The sequence below is a fragment of the Lipotes vexillifer genome, unplaced genomic scaffold, assembly GCF_000442215.2.
Source record: "Lipotes vexillifer unplaced genomic scaffold, Lipotes_vexillifer_v1.1 scaffold263, whole genome shotgun sequence".
NCBI classification, from domain to species: domain Eukaryota; kingdom Metazoa; phylum Chordata; class Mammalia; order Artiodactyla; family Lipotidae; genus Lipotes; species Lipotes vexillifer.
The window spans coordinates 32,295-53,088 of NW_006796752.1; the positions used below are offsets into that span (position 1 = coordinate 32,295).

General features: G+C 35.6%; 2 protein-coding genes across 2 annotated transcripts in view; one reads left to right on the plus strand and one right to left on the minus strand.

The window, feature by feature from the left end:
- Window positions 1-323: 323 nt before the first annotated feature.
- On the plus strand, window positions 324-10,952 carry TTC14 (tetratricopeptide repeat domain 14). Its single transcript, XM_007468911.1, has 12 exons — window positions 324-608; window positions 1,084-1,208; window positions 1,308-1,507; window positions 2,681-2,765; window positions 2,864-2,993; window positions 3,327-3,482; window positions 4,259-4,330; window positions 4,737-4,856; window positions 4,961-5,083; window positions 7,470-7,587; window positions 8,513-8,622; window positions 9,440-10,952. The coding sequence occupies exons 1-12, from the start codon at window positions 448-450 to the stop codon at window positions 10,356-10,358; spliced, it is 2,319 nt and encodes a 772-aa protein (XP_007468973.1). The 5' UTR covers window positions 324-447; the 3' UTR covers window positions 10,359-10,952.
- A 3,021-nt stretch (window positions 10,953-13,973) lies between these two features.
- CCDC39 (coiled-coil domain 39 molecular ruler complex subunit) overlaps window positions 13,974-20,794 on the minus strand; it is a 46,115-nt gene continuing 39,294 nt past the window's right edge. Inside the window, exons 15-20 of the mRNA XM_007468912.1 lie at window positions 17,125-17,284; window positions 16,592-16,698; window positions 15,777-15,917; window positions 15,451-15,630; window positions 15,229-15,314; window positions 13,974-14,127 (exon numbers count right to left, since the gene is read on the minus strand). Of these exons, the coding sequence (XP_007468974.1) occupies window positions 13,974-14,127; window positions 15,229-15,314; window positions 15,451-15,630; window positions 15,777-15,917; window positions 16,592-16,698; window positions 17,125-17,284 (828 nt within the window). The remainder of the gene's footprint in view (window positions 14,128-15,228; window positions 15,315-15,450; window positions 15,631-15,776; window positions 15,918-16,591; window positions 16,699-17,124; window positions 17,285-20,794) is intronic.

Below are 20,794 nucleotides of genomic sequence, written 5' to 3' on the forward strand. Positions count from 1 at the left end.
AAACTTTGTAACCCGTTTGGAGTTCTCCTCCTAACACTCGCACTTAGAAGTGCCTCGCTAAATAAGAGGATGAATTATTATCTACCACAGATTAGAGCTCGGGCCATTTCAATGTACTAATACCTCGGAAATTTTACAAAGCAAACTTGCTACACACATTACTACCTCAAAGCCGCAGTCTTCCCTTAGCTCCAGTAAAGCTTGCTCCAATCCTTTCGGCTTCCGTAACCTCGCTCAATTTCGCGAGACTAAGGCTGAGCTCCGCGGCACTGCCGCTGGGGGCGGCTCCAGAACACTTCCGGGAGGCTCCTGTGGGGAAGTGTCTGGGTGTCTGCTTCCGGCGGCTTCCTGGCTGCTTCCTCAGCCTCCCGTACCATCGGGCTGAAGTAGTGGGCACGGGACGAGGGGCTGGCAACCCCCGGTCGTTGGGCACGTCAGTCTCTAGCCATGGACCGGGACCTTATGCGGCAGTCACTGAATTTCCACGGGCCGTCATTGCTCTCCCTGCTCAGGAGCGAACAGCAGGACAATCCGCACTTCCGGAGCCTCCTGGGGTCGGTGGTCGAGCCTGCCCGGGGCCCGCCGCCCCAGCAGCAGTTACAGGGCAGGTAATGGGACGGCGGCGCCGCTGCGAGACGGGGGAGGGGAGGCAGCTCCGGGCTGCACTACCGCAGTCGCGCGGCTGAGTCCTGAAGGAGCAGAGCCGAGGCCGTGAGCCCGTGAGAACTGCGGCGCTAGTTCCGAGGGCAGGATGGAGGAGGGTGCCCACTCCTGGTGTGAGGGCAATGCAGGATGCGGGCTGAACTTTTTAAATCTGGTACTGCACTACCAGAGGCGCGGATTCTTTAGCTAAAATCCCTTGGGCTTGTGTATCTGCCGCGGCTGTCCCTTTTTAAGTTTCCGCGCCCTCCACATACAGACCGGCGAATGAGGGAATCCTTGGTTAAAACTTTTTTTCGGAGGATGTACGGCCAAGAGCTTAGGACGGACCCGATTGGGCGATGAAAGCCCTGAGCAGAAGCTTGGACTTACTAAAAGGTTTTGCAGGTAAACCAGTTTTCATAAATTTTGTTTCTTTTTAAGAAAAGAGAAGAAAGTTGAAAACATTGAAATACAAAAATTCATTTCCAAAAAAGCGGATCTGCTTTTTGCAGTTTCCTGGAAATCAGATGCACCTACAACTTCTGAAGTTAATGAAGACGATGAAGGTGAGTTTAATCTTAAAGTCGTTTGATTGCGGTTTGGTTTAACAGCACTTCAGATGAACACAAAACTATTGTTAGTAATTTTGTTAATTATTTTTTCAGAGCGTTATGCAATCATGCCACCTTTAGAGCAATTCATGGAGATACCTAGTATGGACCGGAGAGAGCTCTTTTTTCGAGATATTGAGCGTGGTGATATAGTGATTGGAAGAATTAGTTCCATTCGGGAATTTGGGTTTTTCATGGTGTTGATTTGTTTAGGCAGTGGCATTATGAGAGATATATCCCACTTAGAAATCACAGTAAGTTATTCACTTTTCAGTTATTTGATTGTTTCTGTTTTGGATAAAATGTCATCTCAATGCAAAACTTATGTCTTTGCATCCAGTTGTAATTAAGTGTACCCTACAGACATAGTTTTGAGAATTAAATAAGTATTAATTTATAACTATTAATTAAATAAGTATTAAGTAAAAAGTATAAATATAAAGCACCTTTTCTTTTTAAAAAATAATCGTAATAGAGTTACTTACAGTTTCTGGCACCATTTCTAGTTTTTGGAGGTTTTGCTCCCTTTGGATGGCAGGGGTGGGGTCCTTTTTTAAACACGCAAAGAGATATCAGTGGAGATGGTGAGATTGATTAGTAGACTGGGGTTATTTCTTCTAGTTGAACATGTCTTTAATTATTTAGTATTTAGCATTAGATACTTGTATGTGGATAATTTAGAAACAAATTCTTATTTATTCAATATGTATTTACAATAATTAAGTGGTTTGTACATTATAATAAGATGCTTTGCCCAAGGTGAATAGACCTAAATTTGAAATAGTATGTCACTTTAATTTAAAAGGTTAGATATTTACTGTGTGTTAAGGCAGATAGAAAGGGAAGAAAAGCAGAAGGTATCACAAACTGGATAACAGACCTAAACTTTGAAGAATTCACATTTCATTTTCTTTGGAACTCAGAGGTGCAGATTCTTTAGCTAAAATCCCTTGGGCTTGTGTATTTGCCTCGGCTGTCCCTTTTTGAGTTTCTGCGCCCTCCACCTACAGACAGGCGAATGAGGGAATCCTTGGTTAAAACTTTTTTTCGGAGGATGTACGGCCAAGAGCTTAGGACGGACCCAATTGGGCAATGAAAGCCAGTCTACTTTCTGGACAAGCTTTTAGTTTTATATTTAACAAGCACAAAATGACTTTTTGTTTCATCATCCATACTTATATGTGGTTTCTAAAACTAATTGCAAATTTCATGAGATTTTAGTTTTTGACCTGAACCAGAAAACTTGTTTTATTATGTTTAGGCACAGAAATTATTAAAATCCTTATTTAAATTTAGACTCTAGGGTGCTAGTTGTTTTCTTAATGTTCCTGTCAACTATTAGCTGTTTATACTGAACAACTAGAATAAAAGAAGACACTTCACCAAAGAATAGAATGTCTGGTGTTTTACCGTACTTCTCATTGCAGGCTCTGTGTCCACTAAGAGACGTGCCTTCTCTCAGTAACCATGGGGATCCTTTATCATATTACCAAACTGGTGACATCATTCGAGGTAATGAGTTTCATCATATTAATAAAAAAATAACAGTTGTCATATTTATGTTAGTTTGCATTGCCTTGTTAATCAACTCAATTTTCTTATTTTTTAAGCTGGAATCAAGGATATTGACAGATATCATGAAAAGCTTGCTGTATCTCTATATAGCTCATCTCTTCCACCACACCTATCTGGTATTAAATTAGGTGTAATTAGTTCCGAAGAACTTCCTTTGTACTACAGGTAATTTATCCACATTGTCTTAACAAGTTAATTGGAAAACAATTTCTTTGCTAAAAAATAGCAAATTTTGCCCAACTTCTAACAAAGTAGAATTCTAGTTTCTCTTATTTCAAAATATGCTAATTTTATTTTTATAACCCTTAAATTTCTTCAAACTTGGCAAAAGGAACCAAGTCATTATTGCCACACCTTCATGTACAAAAATGGTCTGAGTATTTAAATCCCATGTGATAATGTTATTTCCTTAATTAAAATGGGACATGCTAATCGTGTTAATCATTTTTATATTTTTGTTGTGACTTTTTTTTTTTTTTTTTTTTTTTTTTTTTTAAGGAGAAGCGTTGAACTAAATAGCAATTCTTCAGAATCCTATGAGAATATCATGCAGAGTTCTTTGGGATTTGTTAATCCAGGAGTAGTTGAATTCCTTTTAGGAAAACTAGGAATAGATGAATCTAATCCACCATCTTTAATGCGAGGCCTGCAAAGGTATAGTAAATCAGTATTATTCTATTAAGTGGTGAGGTCAGCGGTGCTGAAGTCAAAAGCTGCATAACTGGGGCTTCCCTGGTGGTGCAGTGGTTGGGAGTCCGCCTGCCGATGCAGGGGACACGGGTTCGTGCCCCGGTCCGGGAGGATCCCGCATGCTGCGGAGCGGCTGGGCCCGTGAGCCATGGCCGCTGGGCCTGGGCGTCCGGAGCCTGTGCACCCGAAACAAAAAAAAAAAAAAAAAAAAAGCTGCATAACTGAAGAAAATACTCGATTATCCTAAGCTTGCTGCCAGTGTTTGAATGAACTAGGTGATCCCCTCTTTCTGGAATGGAGTCTTTTATCAGTGATTGATGTGTGCCATGTGACCAGATAGATGCAGAAAAAGATGCAGAAAAAAATAATATTTAACAATAATAGTCATTCCTGAGAGTTCAAGAATTTTGCTTTGTAAATAAAATACAAATTTCTTGCTTGGGATTCAGTTTTTATCTGTCAGGTGGAGAGATAGTTACCCTAAAAAGTATTTACAGGGCTTCCCTGGTGGCGCAGTGCTTGAGAGTCCGCCTGCCGTTGCAGGAGACGCGGGTTCGTGCCCCGTTTCGGGAGGATCCCACATGCCGCGGAGCGGCTGGGCCCGTGAGCCGTGGCCGCTGGGCCTGCGCGTCCGGAGCCTGTGCTCCGCAAATGGGAGAGGCCGCAACAGTGAGAGGCCCGCATATAAAAAAAAAAAAAAAAAAAAGTATTTACAGTTTGACTTCTATTTTCTTTAATAGCAAAAATTTCTCTGAAGACGATTTTGCTTCTGCATTAAGAAAGAAGCAGTCTGCATCTTGGGCTTTAAAATGGTATGAAGACTGTCTTTCAACACTTGCATTAGTCTAAAAGGTTAGGTTAAGGCAAGCATGCTTATGTCATCTTTAAGACCAAATTTGTTTATAAATGAATTTAAATGATACCTTTTTGACATTAGCTTTTTTAAAGGTTTAAATGGTGTTATGTTGTAAACTTTAAAGATTTAAGTTTTAGCCAATATTTTTAATTTTTTTAAAAAGGAATTAGTATATCGATATCTGGATTTCATAAGTATTTGTTATGAAATTATCCAAAGATAATACTTCTTAGTTATGTTGAGAATATTAAAGACTAAATATTAACCAAATTTGATTTGCTTTAAAATTTTATTCATGCTGACATTTTGTTTGGATATTCTGTGAAATATTTGTTATGTATGCTTTACAAACACCTTTTTAGTGTGAAGATTGGAGTTGATTATTTTAAGGTTGGACGCCATGTGGATGCTATGAATGAATACAATAAGGCTCTGGAAATAGATAAACAAAATGTGGAAGCTTTGGTAGCTCGTGGAGCATTGTAAGTGGATAATGGGTTTTAAGGAATATTTACAAGGTAAATGTGTATAAGATTTATGAATAGCTCACAAGATAAATTCCTCTCATTCTGTCTCATATCTATAGATATGCAACAAAGGGAAGTCTGAACAAAGCAATAGAAGATTTTGAGCTTGCATTGGAAAACTGTCCAACTCACAGGAATGCAAGAAAATACCTCTGCCAGACCCTTGTAGAAAGAGGAGGGCAGTAAGTGTCATATTTTGTTTAACAGCAGAGATGTAATATTCAACCAGCTACTATAAAATCTTGAACTTAACATAAGGAAATAGCATCTCTAACTCAGTTCAGACACTCTTAGTTTCAATTTTGGTTGAAAATGTTTTTAAATATAGTCCTCTATACATTTTCTAGTTCTTTTCTTCCTTCTTTATTACTTATGTTCTTTAAGATTGGAGATATTTTAGTGTCTTGACTTCACTGTTCTGAATATTTTCATTACACAGAAATACAAATGTAAAGATACAAGAAATTAGGTAAATATTCTTTTCCTGGACATACACTAGAAGTTTTTGTTTAATAGACAGAAATTTCTAATTCATTTCATCATTTTAGTAATTATAATGCCAAAAATATAAGTTGAGAACTCTATAGTTAATTGTGAATAAGATTTCACTATTGTATTCAGCTTATTGCTCTACTTTGTCCAGTGAAATCCACAAAACTTAGATTAAACGAAGAACAAAACATTAAGAACAAACCCTATAACCTATCTTACTGTCCTGAGATACTGGCATAATACTTGGCATAGTAGTTTTATCATAAATATTTAATGACTAATAGACTAGTCTTAATTTATAAAATATTTTGAAGAAACATAATACTTTAAATATAAATAATTTTCTAAGTCTGCTTTAATACTTAAAGACCAGTTTATGATTAATAGCATCTTTTTTGCTGTTAATTTTTTAAATAGAATCATCTCTTTTCTGTTTCATGAATTTGCCTGATCATTCCAGTTTGTATGATCATTCCAGAGCTCCATATAAATGAAATTTTGTAATATCTGTTTTTAACTGATAACGAACTTCTAGTTGGATCCAAGTGTTTGGAGCAGCTTTTTACTTTCTCACTAGGTACATAAGCTAGTACCTACTTAAATGTGGTTGTTTCATTATTCACATGTTGGTGATTTTTAGCTCAGTGAATGACAACACCATCTATTCCATCATCCAGGCCAAAAATGTTGATCATCTTTGGTCCCTTACTCCCCTCATCCAGTCTGACACAAGTGATTCCGTTGAACCCACTGGTTTTTAAATTTGTTTTATAGTAATTACTTTTTCCTACTTTCCAAAACCTGAAAATATTTTGCAAAATCCTTTCACTGCTGTGTATCTAAACTTTCTAATTCTCATTTTTCACAACAGACTTGAGAACATCATCTAATAATTATCCTATCTACAGGCTGGTTGTGATATACACATATGCCTTGGTATTTCCAACTTCAGCAGTGAATTTTCTGGGAAAATTTTTCTATAGAAAGGAAAATTCTTCATAAATTACTAGGAAAAGCCAGCTTATATAATTCTGTACTAAAGCTCAAGATCATAGTAAATTTACAGAGGATATCAGTTGATCATGTGTTTTCACATATTATACTGAAATGCTAATGCTTGACCTACAGTATGGCTTTAGTTATCAGTAATAGATTCCTATTCGTTTTTTTGTTTGTTTAATTAAGATATAATTAACACATAACTTTATGTTAGTTTCAGGTTATGTGCATTATGTGATTAGATATATGTAAATATCGTGAAGTATTGACCACAGTAAGTCTGGTTAAATTCCATCATCATACATAGTTAGATTTTTTTTTTTCTTGTGATGAGAACTTTAAGATGTACTCTCTTTGCAACTTTCAAATATACAATATAGTATTAACTATAATCACCATGATGTACATTACATCCCCAGGACTTTAATCTTATAACTGGAAGTTTATAAGATAAACCACTTTCACCTACTTTGCCCACACCCCCCCCACCCCCATGTCTGGCAACCACCAATCTGTTCTCTGTATCTTTGAGTTAAGTTTTTCTGATTTGTTTTATGTGTTTTTATATTGTCTTTTTACCAAAAAAAATAGCTGTAAAAGCACAATATTTAAGTATTGTTCAATTTGAAAATAATTTGCTGGGCTTCCCTGGTGGCTCAGTGATTAAGAATCCGCCTGCCAATGCAGGGGACATGGGTTCAAGCCCTGGTCCAGGAAGATCCCACATGCCGCAGAGCAACTAAGCCCGTGCGCCACAACTACTGAGCCGGCACTCTAGAGCCTGCGAGCCTAGAGCCCGTGCTCTGCAACAACAGAAGCCACTGCGATGAGAAGCCCGTGCACCGCAACAAAGAGTAGCCCCTGCTCACTGCAACTAGAGAAAGCCCGACACAGCAATGAAGACCCAACCCAGTCAAAAGTAAAATAAATAAATTAATTTATTTAAAAAAGAAAATAATTTGCTGAACATGGTTTTTCCCCTAATAAATTCTCTCATATACGCCTCTGCCCTATATGCATATTTGAGGACTTCTAATTTTTACCCAAAAAAAAACTAAATTTTCCTTTCTGATTTAGGTTAGAAGAAGAAGAAAAGTTTTTAAATGCTGAAAGTTACTATAAGAAAGCTTTGGCTTTGGATGAAACTTTTAAAGATGCAGAGGATGCTTTGCAGAAGCTTCATAAATATATGCAGGTGATTCTTTATTTCCTCTTAGAAATTTCATGAGATTCGAAATTAATGCCAAAACTTAACTCTCTTCTAGGGAAAACTATTCTAGATCATTTAATTAGGCATTATGAAAAGTTTTTTAGATATAGCTTTTCTTAATTGGGTTTGACATTGCTTCATAGTTTTGTTAATACTCAAAAGTAAAAATAGCCCTGTGAGAAAATTCCCATTACCTAAATTTGGTATGTGGATTTGAGAACTGTCCTTGTAGTGAGCTTTCCTGGTGGTTACAGAATTCAGTATTGTTACTGTAATTGAGCCAATTTTAAAAAACCTTTTTGAGAAATATTTTAAACTGTCTTTTCCTGTAATACTGATGATGATGTTTTCTCATGCATTTTCTTCTGAATTGGACCATTGCTGCTGTGTCTGTGACATCTGGTGCTGCTCATCCCCATCCTCAAACTGGAAAATGATTTCTTATATAATCATGCATCCAACTGGGCTGTGCTATTTTTTAAATGGTTTGTATTTGAACATGGTGATTTCCCCCTCAATTCATCTTAATGGAATTTCTTTATTTGAATTTTATTTATAAAATTTGTGTCCTGTTTAAATTTTTAATGTTTTTAAATAATTTTTCATGTATTTTATTTTTTCCCTTTCTTGCACTCTGGGTCATGGGTTTCGATGCAATGGCTTCCCCTTTTTTCATGGAATACCAACTGCAATTGGTCCTCAATACTGTTCTGGCTGTTCCAATGATTAATGCCAAACACCTGTGTGATTAATTTTTATATGTTAAAAATATTTGTTTAATGCTGGATATGTGGTGATTTGGGTATACCACATTTGGTTTCTGGTTGGGGGGTTGGTCTTTTGAAAACTGGGTTTTATATATTCTGCTATTTTTAACGTGTGGTTTTTTCCGATATCTGGGTTGTAAAAGAAATCTTTGGAATTAAGAGAAAAACAAGCTGAAAAGGAAGAAAAGCAGAAAACAAGGAAAATAGAAACAAGTGCAGAAAAGTTACGTAAGCTTTTAAAAGAGGAGAAAAGGTAAACTATGATATTCAGTATTCTTAAACTTAAAGCAAGTACTGAGTTGAACCAAAGTGCCATATGGGAGGTAAAGTAAGTAAAATATAAAAGTGTTTCAAGTTGTAATCAATGATTCTTAGCAAGTATGTATACCATAAATTTTTCTATAAAAGTAATAAAGCAAAGTGGAATGGAAGGCTAGAATTCTGCAAAAAAAAAAAAAATTTAATCTTAGAATTAAAATATGTAAGTCATTTTAATTATCTGTATTTTAGGGAGAAATGTTTTAGAACTAGAGCAGTAATTTTCAACTGGGAGCGGTTTTGTCCCCCAGAGGACATTTTTGGTTGTCATAACCGGTAGAGTGCTGTTGGCATCTAGAGGGTAGAGGTCAGGGATGCTGCTAAACTTTCTACAATGATGTAGGATTCCCCCACCACCACCCTACCCTCCCAGCAAAGAATTATTTGGCCAAAAATGTTAATAGTACTGAGGTGGAAAAACTATTAACTAGAGGTAGCCAAATATAAAACCTCAATTCTCTCCTTTATGTATTCATATGGTCTTAAATTTTTAAGGTAATATGGGAAATGTCACTGTGTCTTTCAGAAATGATGGATTTGCTTACAGTGACAACTGTCTACACAAGTATTTTTTTCCAAAAGTCATGACATGGTAAAATTGGATCTTGTAGTAGCTAGGATTATTATTATAATTCCTTATCTAAGCCACAACTTTTATGAAAATCTTTAGAATAAAGTAGAACTAAAATCTTTGTGGATAATTAAACACTTTTATACTCAACATATCTGATGAGTTAACTACATTTTTTTAGGCTAAAGAAAAAAAGAAGAAAATCAACTTCTTCCTCTTCAAGTGTTTCTTCTGCTGATGAATCAGTTTCTTCTTCTTCATCCTCTTCCTCTTCTGGTCACAAAAGGCATAAGAAACATAAGAGGAATCGCTCAGAGTCTTCTCGAAGTTCCAAAAGGCATTCAGCTAAGGCATCCTCAAATCAGGTAGATCAGAATAAGAAAGATGAGTGCTTCCCAGTTCCAGCCAATACTTCAGCATCTTTTCTTAACCAAAAACAAGAAGTGGAAAAACTACTGGAAAAGCAGGATAGGTTACCATATCAAAAGAAACAGGTAAAAGAAAAAGATAGATGCCCTCTTTCTTCATCTTCAGTTGAAATTCCGGATGATTTTGGAGGTAGGTCTGAAGATCCAAGAAATTTTTATAATAGCTATAAAACTCAGACAGGTAGTAGCAAAACAGAAAAGCCACATAAATCAGAAAGACATTTTTCCGGTAGAAGAGATTCCTCAGATTCCTTCTATAGGAATTCAGAGGACAAGATAAAAATTTATGGTTATAGAAGATTTGAGAAAGATACAGAAGGAAGAAAAGAACACTATAGAAGGTGGGAGCCAGGTTCCATGAGATATTCCACTTCACCAGCAAGCTCAGACTGCTCTTGGAAGTCAGTTGAAAAATATAAAAAATACGCTTGTTCTGGATCACGTGATTTCAGTAGACATGAGCAAAGATATCAATTAAATAAAAATCAAGGAGAATATGAAAGAGAGGGTAATTATGAGGAGGATATTAAAACAGAGGTTCCAGAAGAGGGACTAAGTAGCAAAGAGCATTCAGAAAGTGGAGTTAAAAAAAATTTACCTCAAAATTTACTCAATATATTTAATCAGATAGCTGCATTTGAGAAAGAAAAAGGAAATAAGCCAAAAAATTAATATGCCAAGGGGATCAGCACCATTAACACTAAAAGCTTTTAATAAAAGGTTTTGGTCTTTTAGTAATAACAGTCCAGTGCAGAAATATCTGCTCCTGCAGTTATTTTATTTGTAGAGAATACAGAAATCAAGTGCTTTTTATAGCGATCCTCAAAGTATATTTGTTTCAGTTGTAGGTCCCCTTTTCATAGCTTGATTTTTTTCAGGCTTTTCTTGTGTATGTTTATGTACAGTTATTTCTTACTCTGATGATTTAAACTTCTTCACCTGAAGATAACACTCTCAAAGTATTGTTTCTTCATTGTATTATGGTGTGTGAGAATTTCTTGGGTCCACGTTATCCTGCTGTTTGAGAGAGTATTAAATTTGTGCAGTGAACACTTGGATCGTTTTTATCAAAAATTATTTCATTCTCTCCTCTGTTAAATTAAAAGCTCTTGACTTTTGAAACAAATATATTTGAATGTTTCATAAGTACCATTTTATATTCATTTTTAAATATTAAGTTTTTTGCATAACTTTTATCTTAAAATGGTAGATTATCTGTCTTGTCTAATTGACCTCTAAACCCTGATTTAATTAGAATGGTTTATGTATCAGCTGTTTAACAGGTACCTTAGGAATAAAGCCATGAAAGTTGACTAGGGGCCCATTTTACTTACTTCTCTTTTTCTCCCCCCTTCTTGCTAGCAATATAGCACTAAGAAATTTCTTTAAATATTGGCAAGACTCTAAGAGACTACATTCCAGGCAAAAATAGATCAGAGTAGGAAAGAGTTCTTTTAGCAAAAGCAGCAGTGGCAAGTGAAACACACTATAAATCTGGTCTTCACTACGGGAAAGGAAGTTAGGAAACTGTCCTAGTATTGCAAATGTCCAGTTGGGAAGGCACTGGGCCTGTTTCTAAATAGCCTAGAGCTGGCCTGCATTTCTGCTTTTCTTCCTTAACACCTCTCCTCTGATACCTCCTTTCTTAGAGTCTGAATAAATGATTAGGCTGACAGAGCCTGGGCTTAGAATAAATTTCAGCAACTAGAGCTGAAGAAGGAATGGACTTGGATCGTAAGGATCCTCCCCAAATTATTGAAAACAGTATAAATAGGGATAGAGATAGATATAAATAGAAGTCATAGGTGTTTATAATGGGCTTTAGAATCTTTCCAACTCATGATGACACAGGATGGGTGGGTTGGAGGGTAGTGAGTATCCATCTACAGAGGTCTAAGTGACAGAGAATGATAGAGGAAGAAGACAGTCCTTGTTCTGTCTTGGAGTTTCTGCCAACAGTAAAATACCAAAAGTTGGTATAACTGGATGTGTACTATTTGTGACCTTCAGACTTCAGTGATGGGAGCCTAATGAAAAAGCTAAAATTTGTTTTACGATGGAACAGAAAAAGAAACTCTGGTCAAAAACAATAGGTAATGGCAGTACAAATCAGTCAGTCACTTGGGCATTAGTCTTTGCACCAAGAAATTTATCTGAAAAGAGTCCCTAGTTCTTTCTGTGTATTAATAGTTCTGGTATCATCCCTATGTAATCCTACATAGTGGTGTTTTTAGAGTGGAAACTCTTTTGACATACTATGCCTTGACCTTTAGGAATTGCTAGCACAGCTTCAGGATTTTACACACACTTTATTTAATAAAATCTCTTTGAGCATCACTATCAACCAGCATTGTCATTTTCCAAAGCGTTTTTATGGCTTAATGTTACATTCAGTTACAAAAAATTAGGTTAGTATCTTATACAACAGCCTGCCTGAATTTAGAAATTCCATCTTCCCCAAAGCTTCTTTCCTGGGATATATTAAGCAGATTATATAAGACAATTTATAAGGATATATTCAGGAAACCCATCACAGAAAAAAAATATATTGGAGATTTACTTGTGAAGAATCCCTAGTGGTAACTTCAGCACTTTTTTTCCCTGAACATTATGTCTATAGTTTGTACGTACCAAGGCAGTATCTTGGTTTGCATAAGTAGATGACTTTCTAACACAGCAGGTGAATGTTAGGATAACTCTCTAGATTTGGAGATAATAGGGTTGATCCCTTGTTTCACCATTTAACATTATTACACTGAACTTGGAACTGTTACTTTATTTAAGAGTTAAATGTAGACTTGCATGCTGGCTTGAGAACCTAACCATTCCACAAATACTGTGCTAGGCTTTGGTTGGTGACTCAATAATAGGTAGAAGTTACTGTGCAATTCCGATGTATCAGGCCCTGTGCACTTTGTATATATTATCTGATTATTTCAATAAACTTTTGATATAGATAACTCTTACTGTCTCTATATTACAAATGAGGAAAAAAGCACAAAGTAACTTTCCCAAGGTCAGAGAACTAGTAAGATACAATTCCTGCCTTCATAGAATACAGTGTTTAATATTTTAACTTCCAAGTAATTTACAAAGTAAAATAGGGCAGAGAATGAGAACTCTGAACATTTGAAGTGACCATAAGATTAATCAGTTTTTAGATCTTATAAATCTCACTTAGCAGAACAATGTTTTACGAAACAATATTCAGCTTTTTACCCATCTTATTCATTGGACTTGGCTATGGCTTTTGCTGGCTATTACTAAAAATGATAATAAAATATTCTAGTGATCAGGAGAAACCACTACTGCCTTTCAGAAGGAATTACAAGTGACAGTTCTAAACAATGACAATTGTCTGTATAACAAATATTTTTTTCTAAGGTTTGAAGGAGACAGTACTCATTTAGGTACATAGATCCTGATAAATTTATTTGAAAACCAGTTTTATAACATCATAGTCATACTTCAGGAGTTCAAACTGTTGGGCACATGTTATGATAAAGTATTGACTGAAATAACATTCTTAATCTGGTAGTCTACCTTCACTGCAAATTTATGGAATTCCTATTGCAAATCTAATTATGCTTAGCTTTCTTTAAATTGTTTATTAAATTGAGGAAATCTTGAAAACACATTCTTGGTTGTATCTTGAGAGCAGAACCTTTAATGTGTTTGACTTCTTTCAAGATCAGAATGGACTACTTCCTAGAAATTTAAGCTGCACTTTTATTGATACAGTGGTTCTCTTTCCTATCAGTTGTTTTCTTGGTGGGGGGAGGGGGAGAGGTAATGCCATTTTTTGACTAAAATTTTTTAATTATACTAAAGGAAGAAACTAACAGATTTCTTCCCCCAAAGTCTGGGAAGTATGTTTCTTTTAATAAAACCTAATTTCAGGATCTTCCAGGGTAAAAGAGATATAACAAACAAAATAACAGTGGAAAATATCATAACCCTATGCTTGTATAACACGTATCCTTGTTAAGAATCTGTTCTTACTGCTTTCCCTCTATGTGAAAAAAAATAGTAGGCAAAAAGCTAAGAAAAGTAAACATTTCTTTGGCTTATTTGGACCCAAATAGCTTGACTTTTTTTTTTTTTTTAACAGTTTTTATATTTTCCACTGGATAAAACTTTTGTCTGGTCATATTGTATTCCTAACACTATTTCAGTAGGCCTGTATATCAGTATAAGGCACCCAAAAGCATAGAGTGGGATATACTATTTTAAAATGAGATTTTTGGTTTTGTGTTTACAACTTATTCAAAAGAGAGATTAAAATGTTTATTTGCTGCTCTTTTTGCTTTTACCATTACTGGAGCCACTGCTAGCACTAGTTGGTCCAGAAGTGTTGCCAGTTAGTGAAGAGGCTGGGAAGTTCAGCTCTAATACTTTAATTGAAGTCTGAGAAGCAGAAGTACTTGTACTCTTAGATGACCTAGAATAAAACCAGAATTACTGTAACTTAATTCAAAATTTTTATTTTAGTAGAGACCCCCTCATTAATGGCAAAAGATGCCATAATCCCACAAGTAATTAAAGAGATCAAAAAAGATATACTATTAATAGTGCTAGTAATTTTAAAAGCATCACCATTAGTAATATCAAGAAATTAGTTTAAAAAGGAAAAGCTGATAAAGTTTCAAACCAGTAGAAAAATAGTTCGACAAATATATTTCTATTGATATATGAAAAATGTTTTCAACTATAACCAATTTAGAGATAAAATCATTAGGTATTAAAAGTTTGCAAAAATCATTAAACAAAAGGTAACAAAAACAGGCATGGGAAGTTGGGTGCTGGCAAGAGTGATTAAAATGATAGGTTATATAATTTAAACCAAAAAGAAGCAAGTGAAGGGGCCTATTGACAGGATAAAGTGGTGGTAACTATCCATACAATTGTAAATACTAAGATTTTTAAATATATATTTTTATGAAAGTACTGGGATGTTCAAGTGGCTGCTCACCGTGTTTACATAGGAAGTGTATTTGTTTTGTTTTACTTAAGCACTGTCTTAGGAAATCCTTTCATGACATCTCTTCTCAGAGTAATGAAAAGTAATATGGCTGCTGTGTTGACAAAATGTCTACTTGATGATAGAATTCTGTATAAAACTAAACTGCAGAAGTAAATAATTTCCTTTTTAGCAAAAATAAGCAGCATAAATAAAATTCTGACTCCTGAAGATTTTACAATGGATTTTAATAATAAGTCTGTACAACCAAGTTGCCCTTTTATGGTTTAATAAATTCTCCCCATACTCAGGGATGACCATGCTAAATGTACCCTCCAAAATCTCACCCTGCTTTATCCTACTGAGATAGCTGCTAGTCACAAAGCACTTATGCCAAAATGAAAATAACACCAGTCAGAAGTCAGAAGGAAAGAGTCCTGCCCTGCTGGCTGTTTTCTGTATATGTGACACTGACACATGCCATAGCTGTGGCATGTGGAAGTAGCTGAGTTCACTTAGGATGGAAGCTGTGAGAGTTGTAGGTAAGTAAGTAAGGAGATGGTGTTTTCTCCTTCCACTTACCTTGCTGATACCAGTGAAGTCTGGGAAGGAGATCTAGAACTGTGACGACTCCCTTTAGTACTAGCTGTAGGTAGTGCTAAACCACTCTGGAAGGATAGTCAATAGCAGTCAGTACCACTGCATTTTAGAGTATTTTTCATTAGACTTCACTTTATGATGAATACCATAAATTTTTTTCGTGAAATGTTTAAGAAATATATTTAACTAGAAGATACTCATTACCTGTTGAAAGTATGTTTGAAGGATAATACCAATCTCAGCATTTTCTTCTGTGATATCAACTAACATTTCATCAATGATCTTGTGAAGCTGTTTCACTTCACGAAGTTTGATGTCTTGTTCTTCTAGTGTTTCATCTTTCGTGTCTTTCAAAAGACGGATTTCCTTGATGAGTTTTGCACACTGTTGGTCAACAGTAGTCAGTTATTATTTAAACCTGTTTTCTAGAACTTAATATTTTTTAATGGGTGAAGGAGAATTTGGGATTACCATTTGGAACTCCAAAAATATATAAATATGACAGGTCATTTTTTAAAAGTTATCAATACCTGTTTAGTTACTCTCTCTAATTTTGGCTTCTGCTCCTCAGTTTCTCTCCTTAGTTGAAGTGTGTAAGCTTGCTTCTCTGATATTTTTTCTTTGACATTATTTGTTAAATGTTCTATAACTGCTAAAGTATTTTCCATGCTCTGCAGGAAATAAAGGTATTAACATACTTATTGGTTAGGGTCAGAAATAACTTTGATAACTTGCCAAGTATTCATTTAATTTCGATTCATTTATTTTTGTATACAGTGTACATTCTGTTGGTAGATAAGTATAATGGCTTTATGGATTAAATTTTATATATAATTCTACTAGAAAGTATTTTTATGGTATTTGGGAGAAAAATAATTCAAACAATGACTGTTGAAAGCATACAATTTTCAAAGATTCCTAATTCATATCACCTGTTCCTTCAACTTTATTAGTCAAAAAAAATCTAAATGTTTATAGAGCCTGCTTATTACCAAGCATGTTGTTTTCTTATCTTTCAGACTTTTAAGGAACAATCTTTAAGGTGATATTAAAGGATTTAAGTGAAATAAAGTCCATTAAATAAAAGGTTAGTGGATAGATCATAATTAGCTAGCTCTGATTCATCAACTAATCAACAAGTAATTGTCAGGAGTCTAACCTACACTTTAGCACTGGGATTTTAACTAATTTAGTTAATACTTTGATCACTTATTTTTTTTCTCATTTAAATGAGACATCTCTCACTATCTAATTCTCTAAAAAATTGTCTTTGTACAAGATAACAAGAAAGAATAATGATAGTTAACTTTTACTAAGGTCTTATTACTAAAGCCTGAGAATTTACCTGGATATCTTCCTGTAGTTCTCTGATTTGTCTTTGTTTGTATCTGTGTTTTTCATCAACAGCTCTCTTTTGTTCTTCTAGTTGAATTTTTACCTCATACTCAGCACCTAGAATTTAAAGAATTTTTGCTCTAAATTTTTAACATGCTGTGTAGAAAGCAAGCTTAAAGTCTTACATAAGTTAAACTTTTAACTTTTTTTTATGAAACGTTAAATTCCTTATGTCTAGTTGTTGAAAAACAGGACATGAAATAACTATTTTTATTTTGTCAGCATAGAGCAGTCAATATGCTGTTCTCTTCAGATTTGAAATTAATTCCCTAGAGAAGTGATATGCCATATCACTAGAAGTAATAATGGAAATAACACCTTAGCACTTCTTTTAAAGGAGAGGGGGATGATTAGTTTTTCCAACTGAATCAAACATGATACACTTCTGTTTTCCTTGTCTCATAGTGTTCCTCTTTTTAAGGTAAATAATTGTACAGCTTTCATTGCATGTATATTTTAAAAGTTTTAATAATTCCTACATACTAGATGGAGTCACTTTCTTAAAAGATTGTTTGTAATTATTGTTGCAGCTGTTCAGCACTTGCAAGGTGTTTCCTAGAGCATAGATTTCTTTTTCAGCTTTGTTGATCTTAGCATCCAAACTGTCACCTTCCCTTTGAAGTTCTTCTTTTTCTTGAGCAGCCTATGAAAAACGGAATAGATTGGTTAAAAGTATCATGGGGGAGAATGTCTGTTTTCAGGGCAGGAAATAGTTAACTCACAACAATACCAGTTTGCCGTGGGACCTACATGCAGCACCAAGCATTTATTTCTTGCACGTGATTTAAAGTAAAAGACCAAATCCTCAAGGCCTTCCAAATATAGCACATAGGCTACAAAAGCATGATGGCAGTGTAGTAACCAACCAAAGCTTACATGAAAACTCTCCAACAAAAATGAATGAAAAGTTAAGCAGGTATAAACTTTACTGAGAAGAGAAATAAGGTTAGCTGAAAGAGGATTCAAACTAGATATTAAATAAGAATGTATGTTTCTCACCTGAAAGCAGCTTGGCACACTCTTATTTTAAGCCTTAGTGGTAAAAGAGGTGAACAAAGTATACCCATAAAGTGTTGCATATTTTTTAAAGGAAAAATACTGCATGATCCTACTTATATGAGGTACCTAGAGTAGTCAGATTCACAAAAACAAAGTAGATTGGTGGTTGCCAGGAGTTTTGGAGAGGGAGAAATGGGGAGTTATTGTTTAATGGGTACAGTTTCAGTTTTGAAAGATAAAAAAAGTTCTGGCGATGGCTCTTGTGCTGACTGCACAACAATATGAATATACTTAGTACCACTGAACTGTACACTTAAAAATTATTAAAACAGCAAATTTTATGTATAATCACATTTTTAAAAGTTTTAATTAGATGATTGTGATAAATATGGCTAGAAAAAATGAAGTCTGTAAATTGCTGAAAACCAAAAATTCCTCAGTGAGTGAACATACTCAGTGACTGTTTCCAGCTTAACTGTGTCACTGGGCTAGGCCTAGAGTTGTACCCAAAGAGTTCCAAAGAACTCCAATTAAGGGTTGAGAGGGATAGCATGCATATATATTTAAAAGTGCCCCCATGAAAAGATACTCAGCTTCGCTAATCATTAGAGAAATGCAAATCAGAACTACAGTGAGGTACCACCTCACACCAGTCAGAATGGCCATCATCAAAAAGTCTAAAAATAACAAATGCTTGAGGGGGTTTGAAGAAAAGGGAACTCTCCTACATTGTTGCTGGTAATGTAAACTGGTGCAGCCACTATGGAGAACAGTATGGAGGTTCCTTAAAAAACTAAAAATAGAGCTACCATATGATCCAGCAATCTCACTCCTGGGCATATACCCAGACAAAACTATAATTCAAAAAGATACATGCACCCCTATGTTCATAGCAGCATTATTCACAATAGCCAAGACATGGAAACAACCTAAGTGTCCATCAACAGATGAAAGGATAAAGAAGATGTGGTACATGTATACAATGGAATATTACTCAGCCATAAAAGAGAATGAAATAATGCAATTTGCAACAACATGGATGGACCTAGAGATTATCATACTAAGTGAATTAAGTCAGAAAGAGAAAGCTAAATATATATTACATATATGTGGAATCTAAAATATGACATAGATGAACATATATCTATGAAACAGAAACAGACCCACAGATACAGAGAACAGACTTGTGATTGCCAAGGGGGAGGGGGGTGCGGGACGGAAGGAGTGGGAGTTTGGGATTAGCAGATGCAAACTATTACATATAGGATGGATAAACAAAGTCCTACTGTATAACACAGGGAACTATATTCAATATCCTGTGATAAACCATAATGGGAAAGAATATTTTTAAAAGAATATATATATATATATATATATGTATAGCTGAATCACTTTGCTATACAGAAGAAATTAACACAACATTGTAAATCAACTATACTTCAATAAAATTTTAAAAAATAAATGAAAGTGCCAAAACCCATTTTTAGTCAAAATCAACTAATAATTTCATTGGTAAATTTATTTAATCCCAAGTATCTGTATTTAAACCAGAATGTGGTCACTGGAATTTTTTTTGGTAATGTTTTAATTCTTAACATTTTCAGTTATTTGTTTTATTATGCTTCAAGATATGTTACACATTTTTATAGCAAATAGTACATAATAAAAAATTAAGCTTAGCAAAGAAAATAACGTTCTTAGGTAAATTACATCTAATTCTTTCAAGTTGAGTCTAGAATTAGCAAACAGTTCTTTCAAGATATAGTGTTAGCAAACATTTCATTCAAAGTATAGTGTAGTGGCGCAGTGGTTGAGAGTCCCCCTGCCGATGCAGGGGACACGGGTTCGTGCCCCGGTCCGGGAAGATCCCACATGCCGCGGAGCGGCTGGGCCCGTGAGCCAGTGGCCGCTGAGCCTGCGCGTCCGGAGCCTGTGCTCCGCAACGGGAGAGGCCACAACAGTGAGAGGCTCGTGTACCGCAAAAAAAAAAAAAAGTATAGTGTAGGGAGAAAGAGCTAGAATGAATCAAAACATCTAGATTTTAGTTGTGGATTTCCTACTAGTAAGCTGAGTAACATTAAGTCATTTACTTCCCTACTCCAAGGTCAGTTTGTTTGTCAAATAAACGGATTGAATTTGTTCATTTATACAAAATCCTGATCTAATTCCATAAATACCTTAGACTTCTAAACAGTGGTAAACAGAAAATCAGTCAGAGGTGTGCACTCCTGTAGAATCAGATAATCCCTGGAGGGCCCACTAGAAAATGCCAAGTCTTTGGTGTCACCATGCAGTGGCATCATTGTACACCCACTGATTGCTTTTGCCCATTTTCAGACCATGGATAATTTTTCTCAACATAAGCCAGATTGACATTAGTTATAAAGAAAAGTTTCAATTTTACACATCTGGCATGTGAAGTGTTATATGAGTAAAACATTTAAATATGCTGACAACAAAAAATGAATAACTGTGTGGCAAGCTATGGAGCCTGGAGGAAAGTGAAGTATGACATCAGGAAATTAAGAAGGGCAACAGATAGCCTTGATTAATTTCACATATTCACTATAGTGGCACAGCTGAGAAGTGGATACTTATCATCATCATAACAGCAATAACGGTAATGATAGCTAATATTCATTGAGAGCTCATTTTGTTCCAGGGACTGTCTAAGGGCTCTACATATATTTTCTCATTTACTTCTTAAAACAAAAGTAGGGGCTTCCCTGGTGGCGCAGTGGTTGGGAGTCCGCCCGCCGATGCAGGGGACACGGGTTCGTGCCCCAGTCTGGGAAGATCCCACATGCCGCGGAGCGGCTGGGCCCGTGAGCCATGGCCGCTGAGCCTGCGCGTCCGGAGCCTGTGCTCCGCAACGGGAGAGGCCACAACAGTGAGAGGCCCACGTACCGCAAAAAAAAAAACAAAAAAAAAAAAACAAAAGTAACAATATTACCCTAATTTTGCAAGTGAGTAAACTAAGACCCCAAATGGTTAAATAACATTCAAGGTCATCTACCTAATGAGTGATAGAACCAAAAGCACTCTAACACCAGTGCTTTTATGTAACTCATCAGAGCCCTTGTTGGTAGAGAAACTTAGCTGGAATTGCAACATCTATCTACTTCCCATCATTTAACAGACTAGAGCCTACAAT

Coding starts and splice junctions, on each gene's coding strand:
- TTC14 (XM_007468911.1), top strand. CDS start 448: ATGGACCGGGACCTTATGCGGCAGTCACTGAATTTCCACGGGCCGTCA. Junction 1,508..2,680: donor TATCCCACTTAGAAATCACA/GTAAGTTATTCA, acceptor TTCTCATTGCAG/GCTCTGTGTCCACTAAGAGA. Junction 2,766..2,863: donor AACTGGTGACATCATTCGAG/GTAATGAGTTTC, acceptor TTATTTTTTAAG/CTGGAATCAAGGATATTGAC.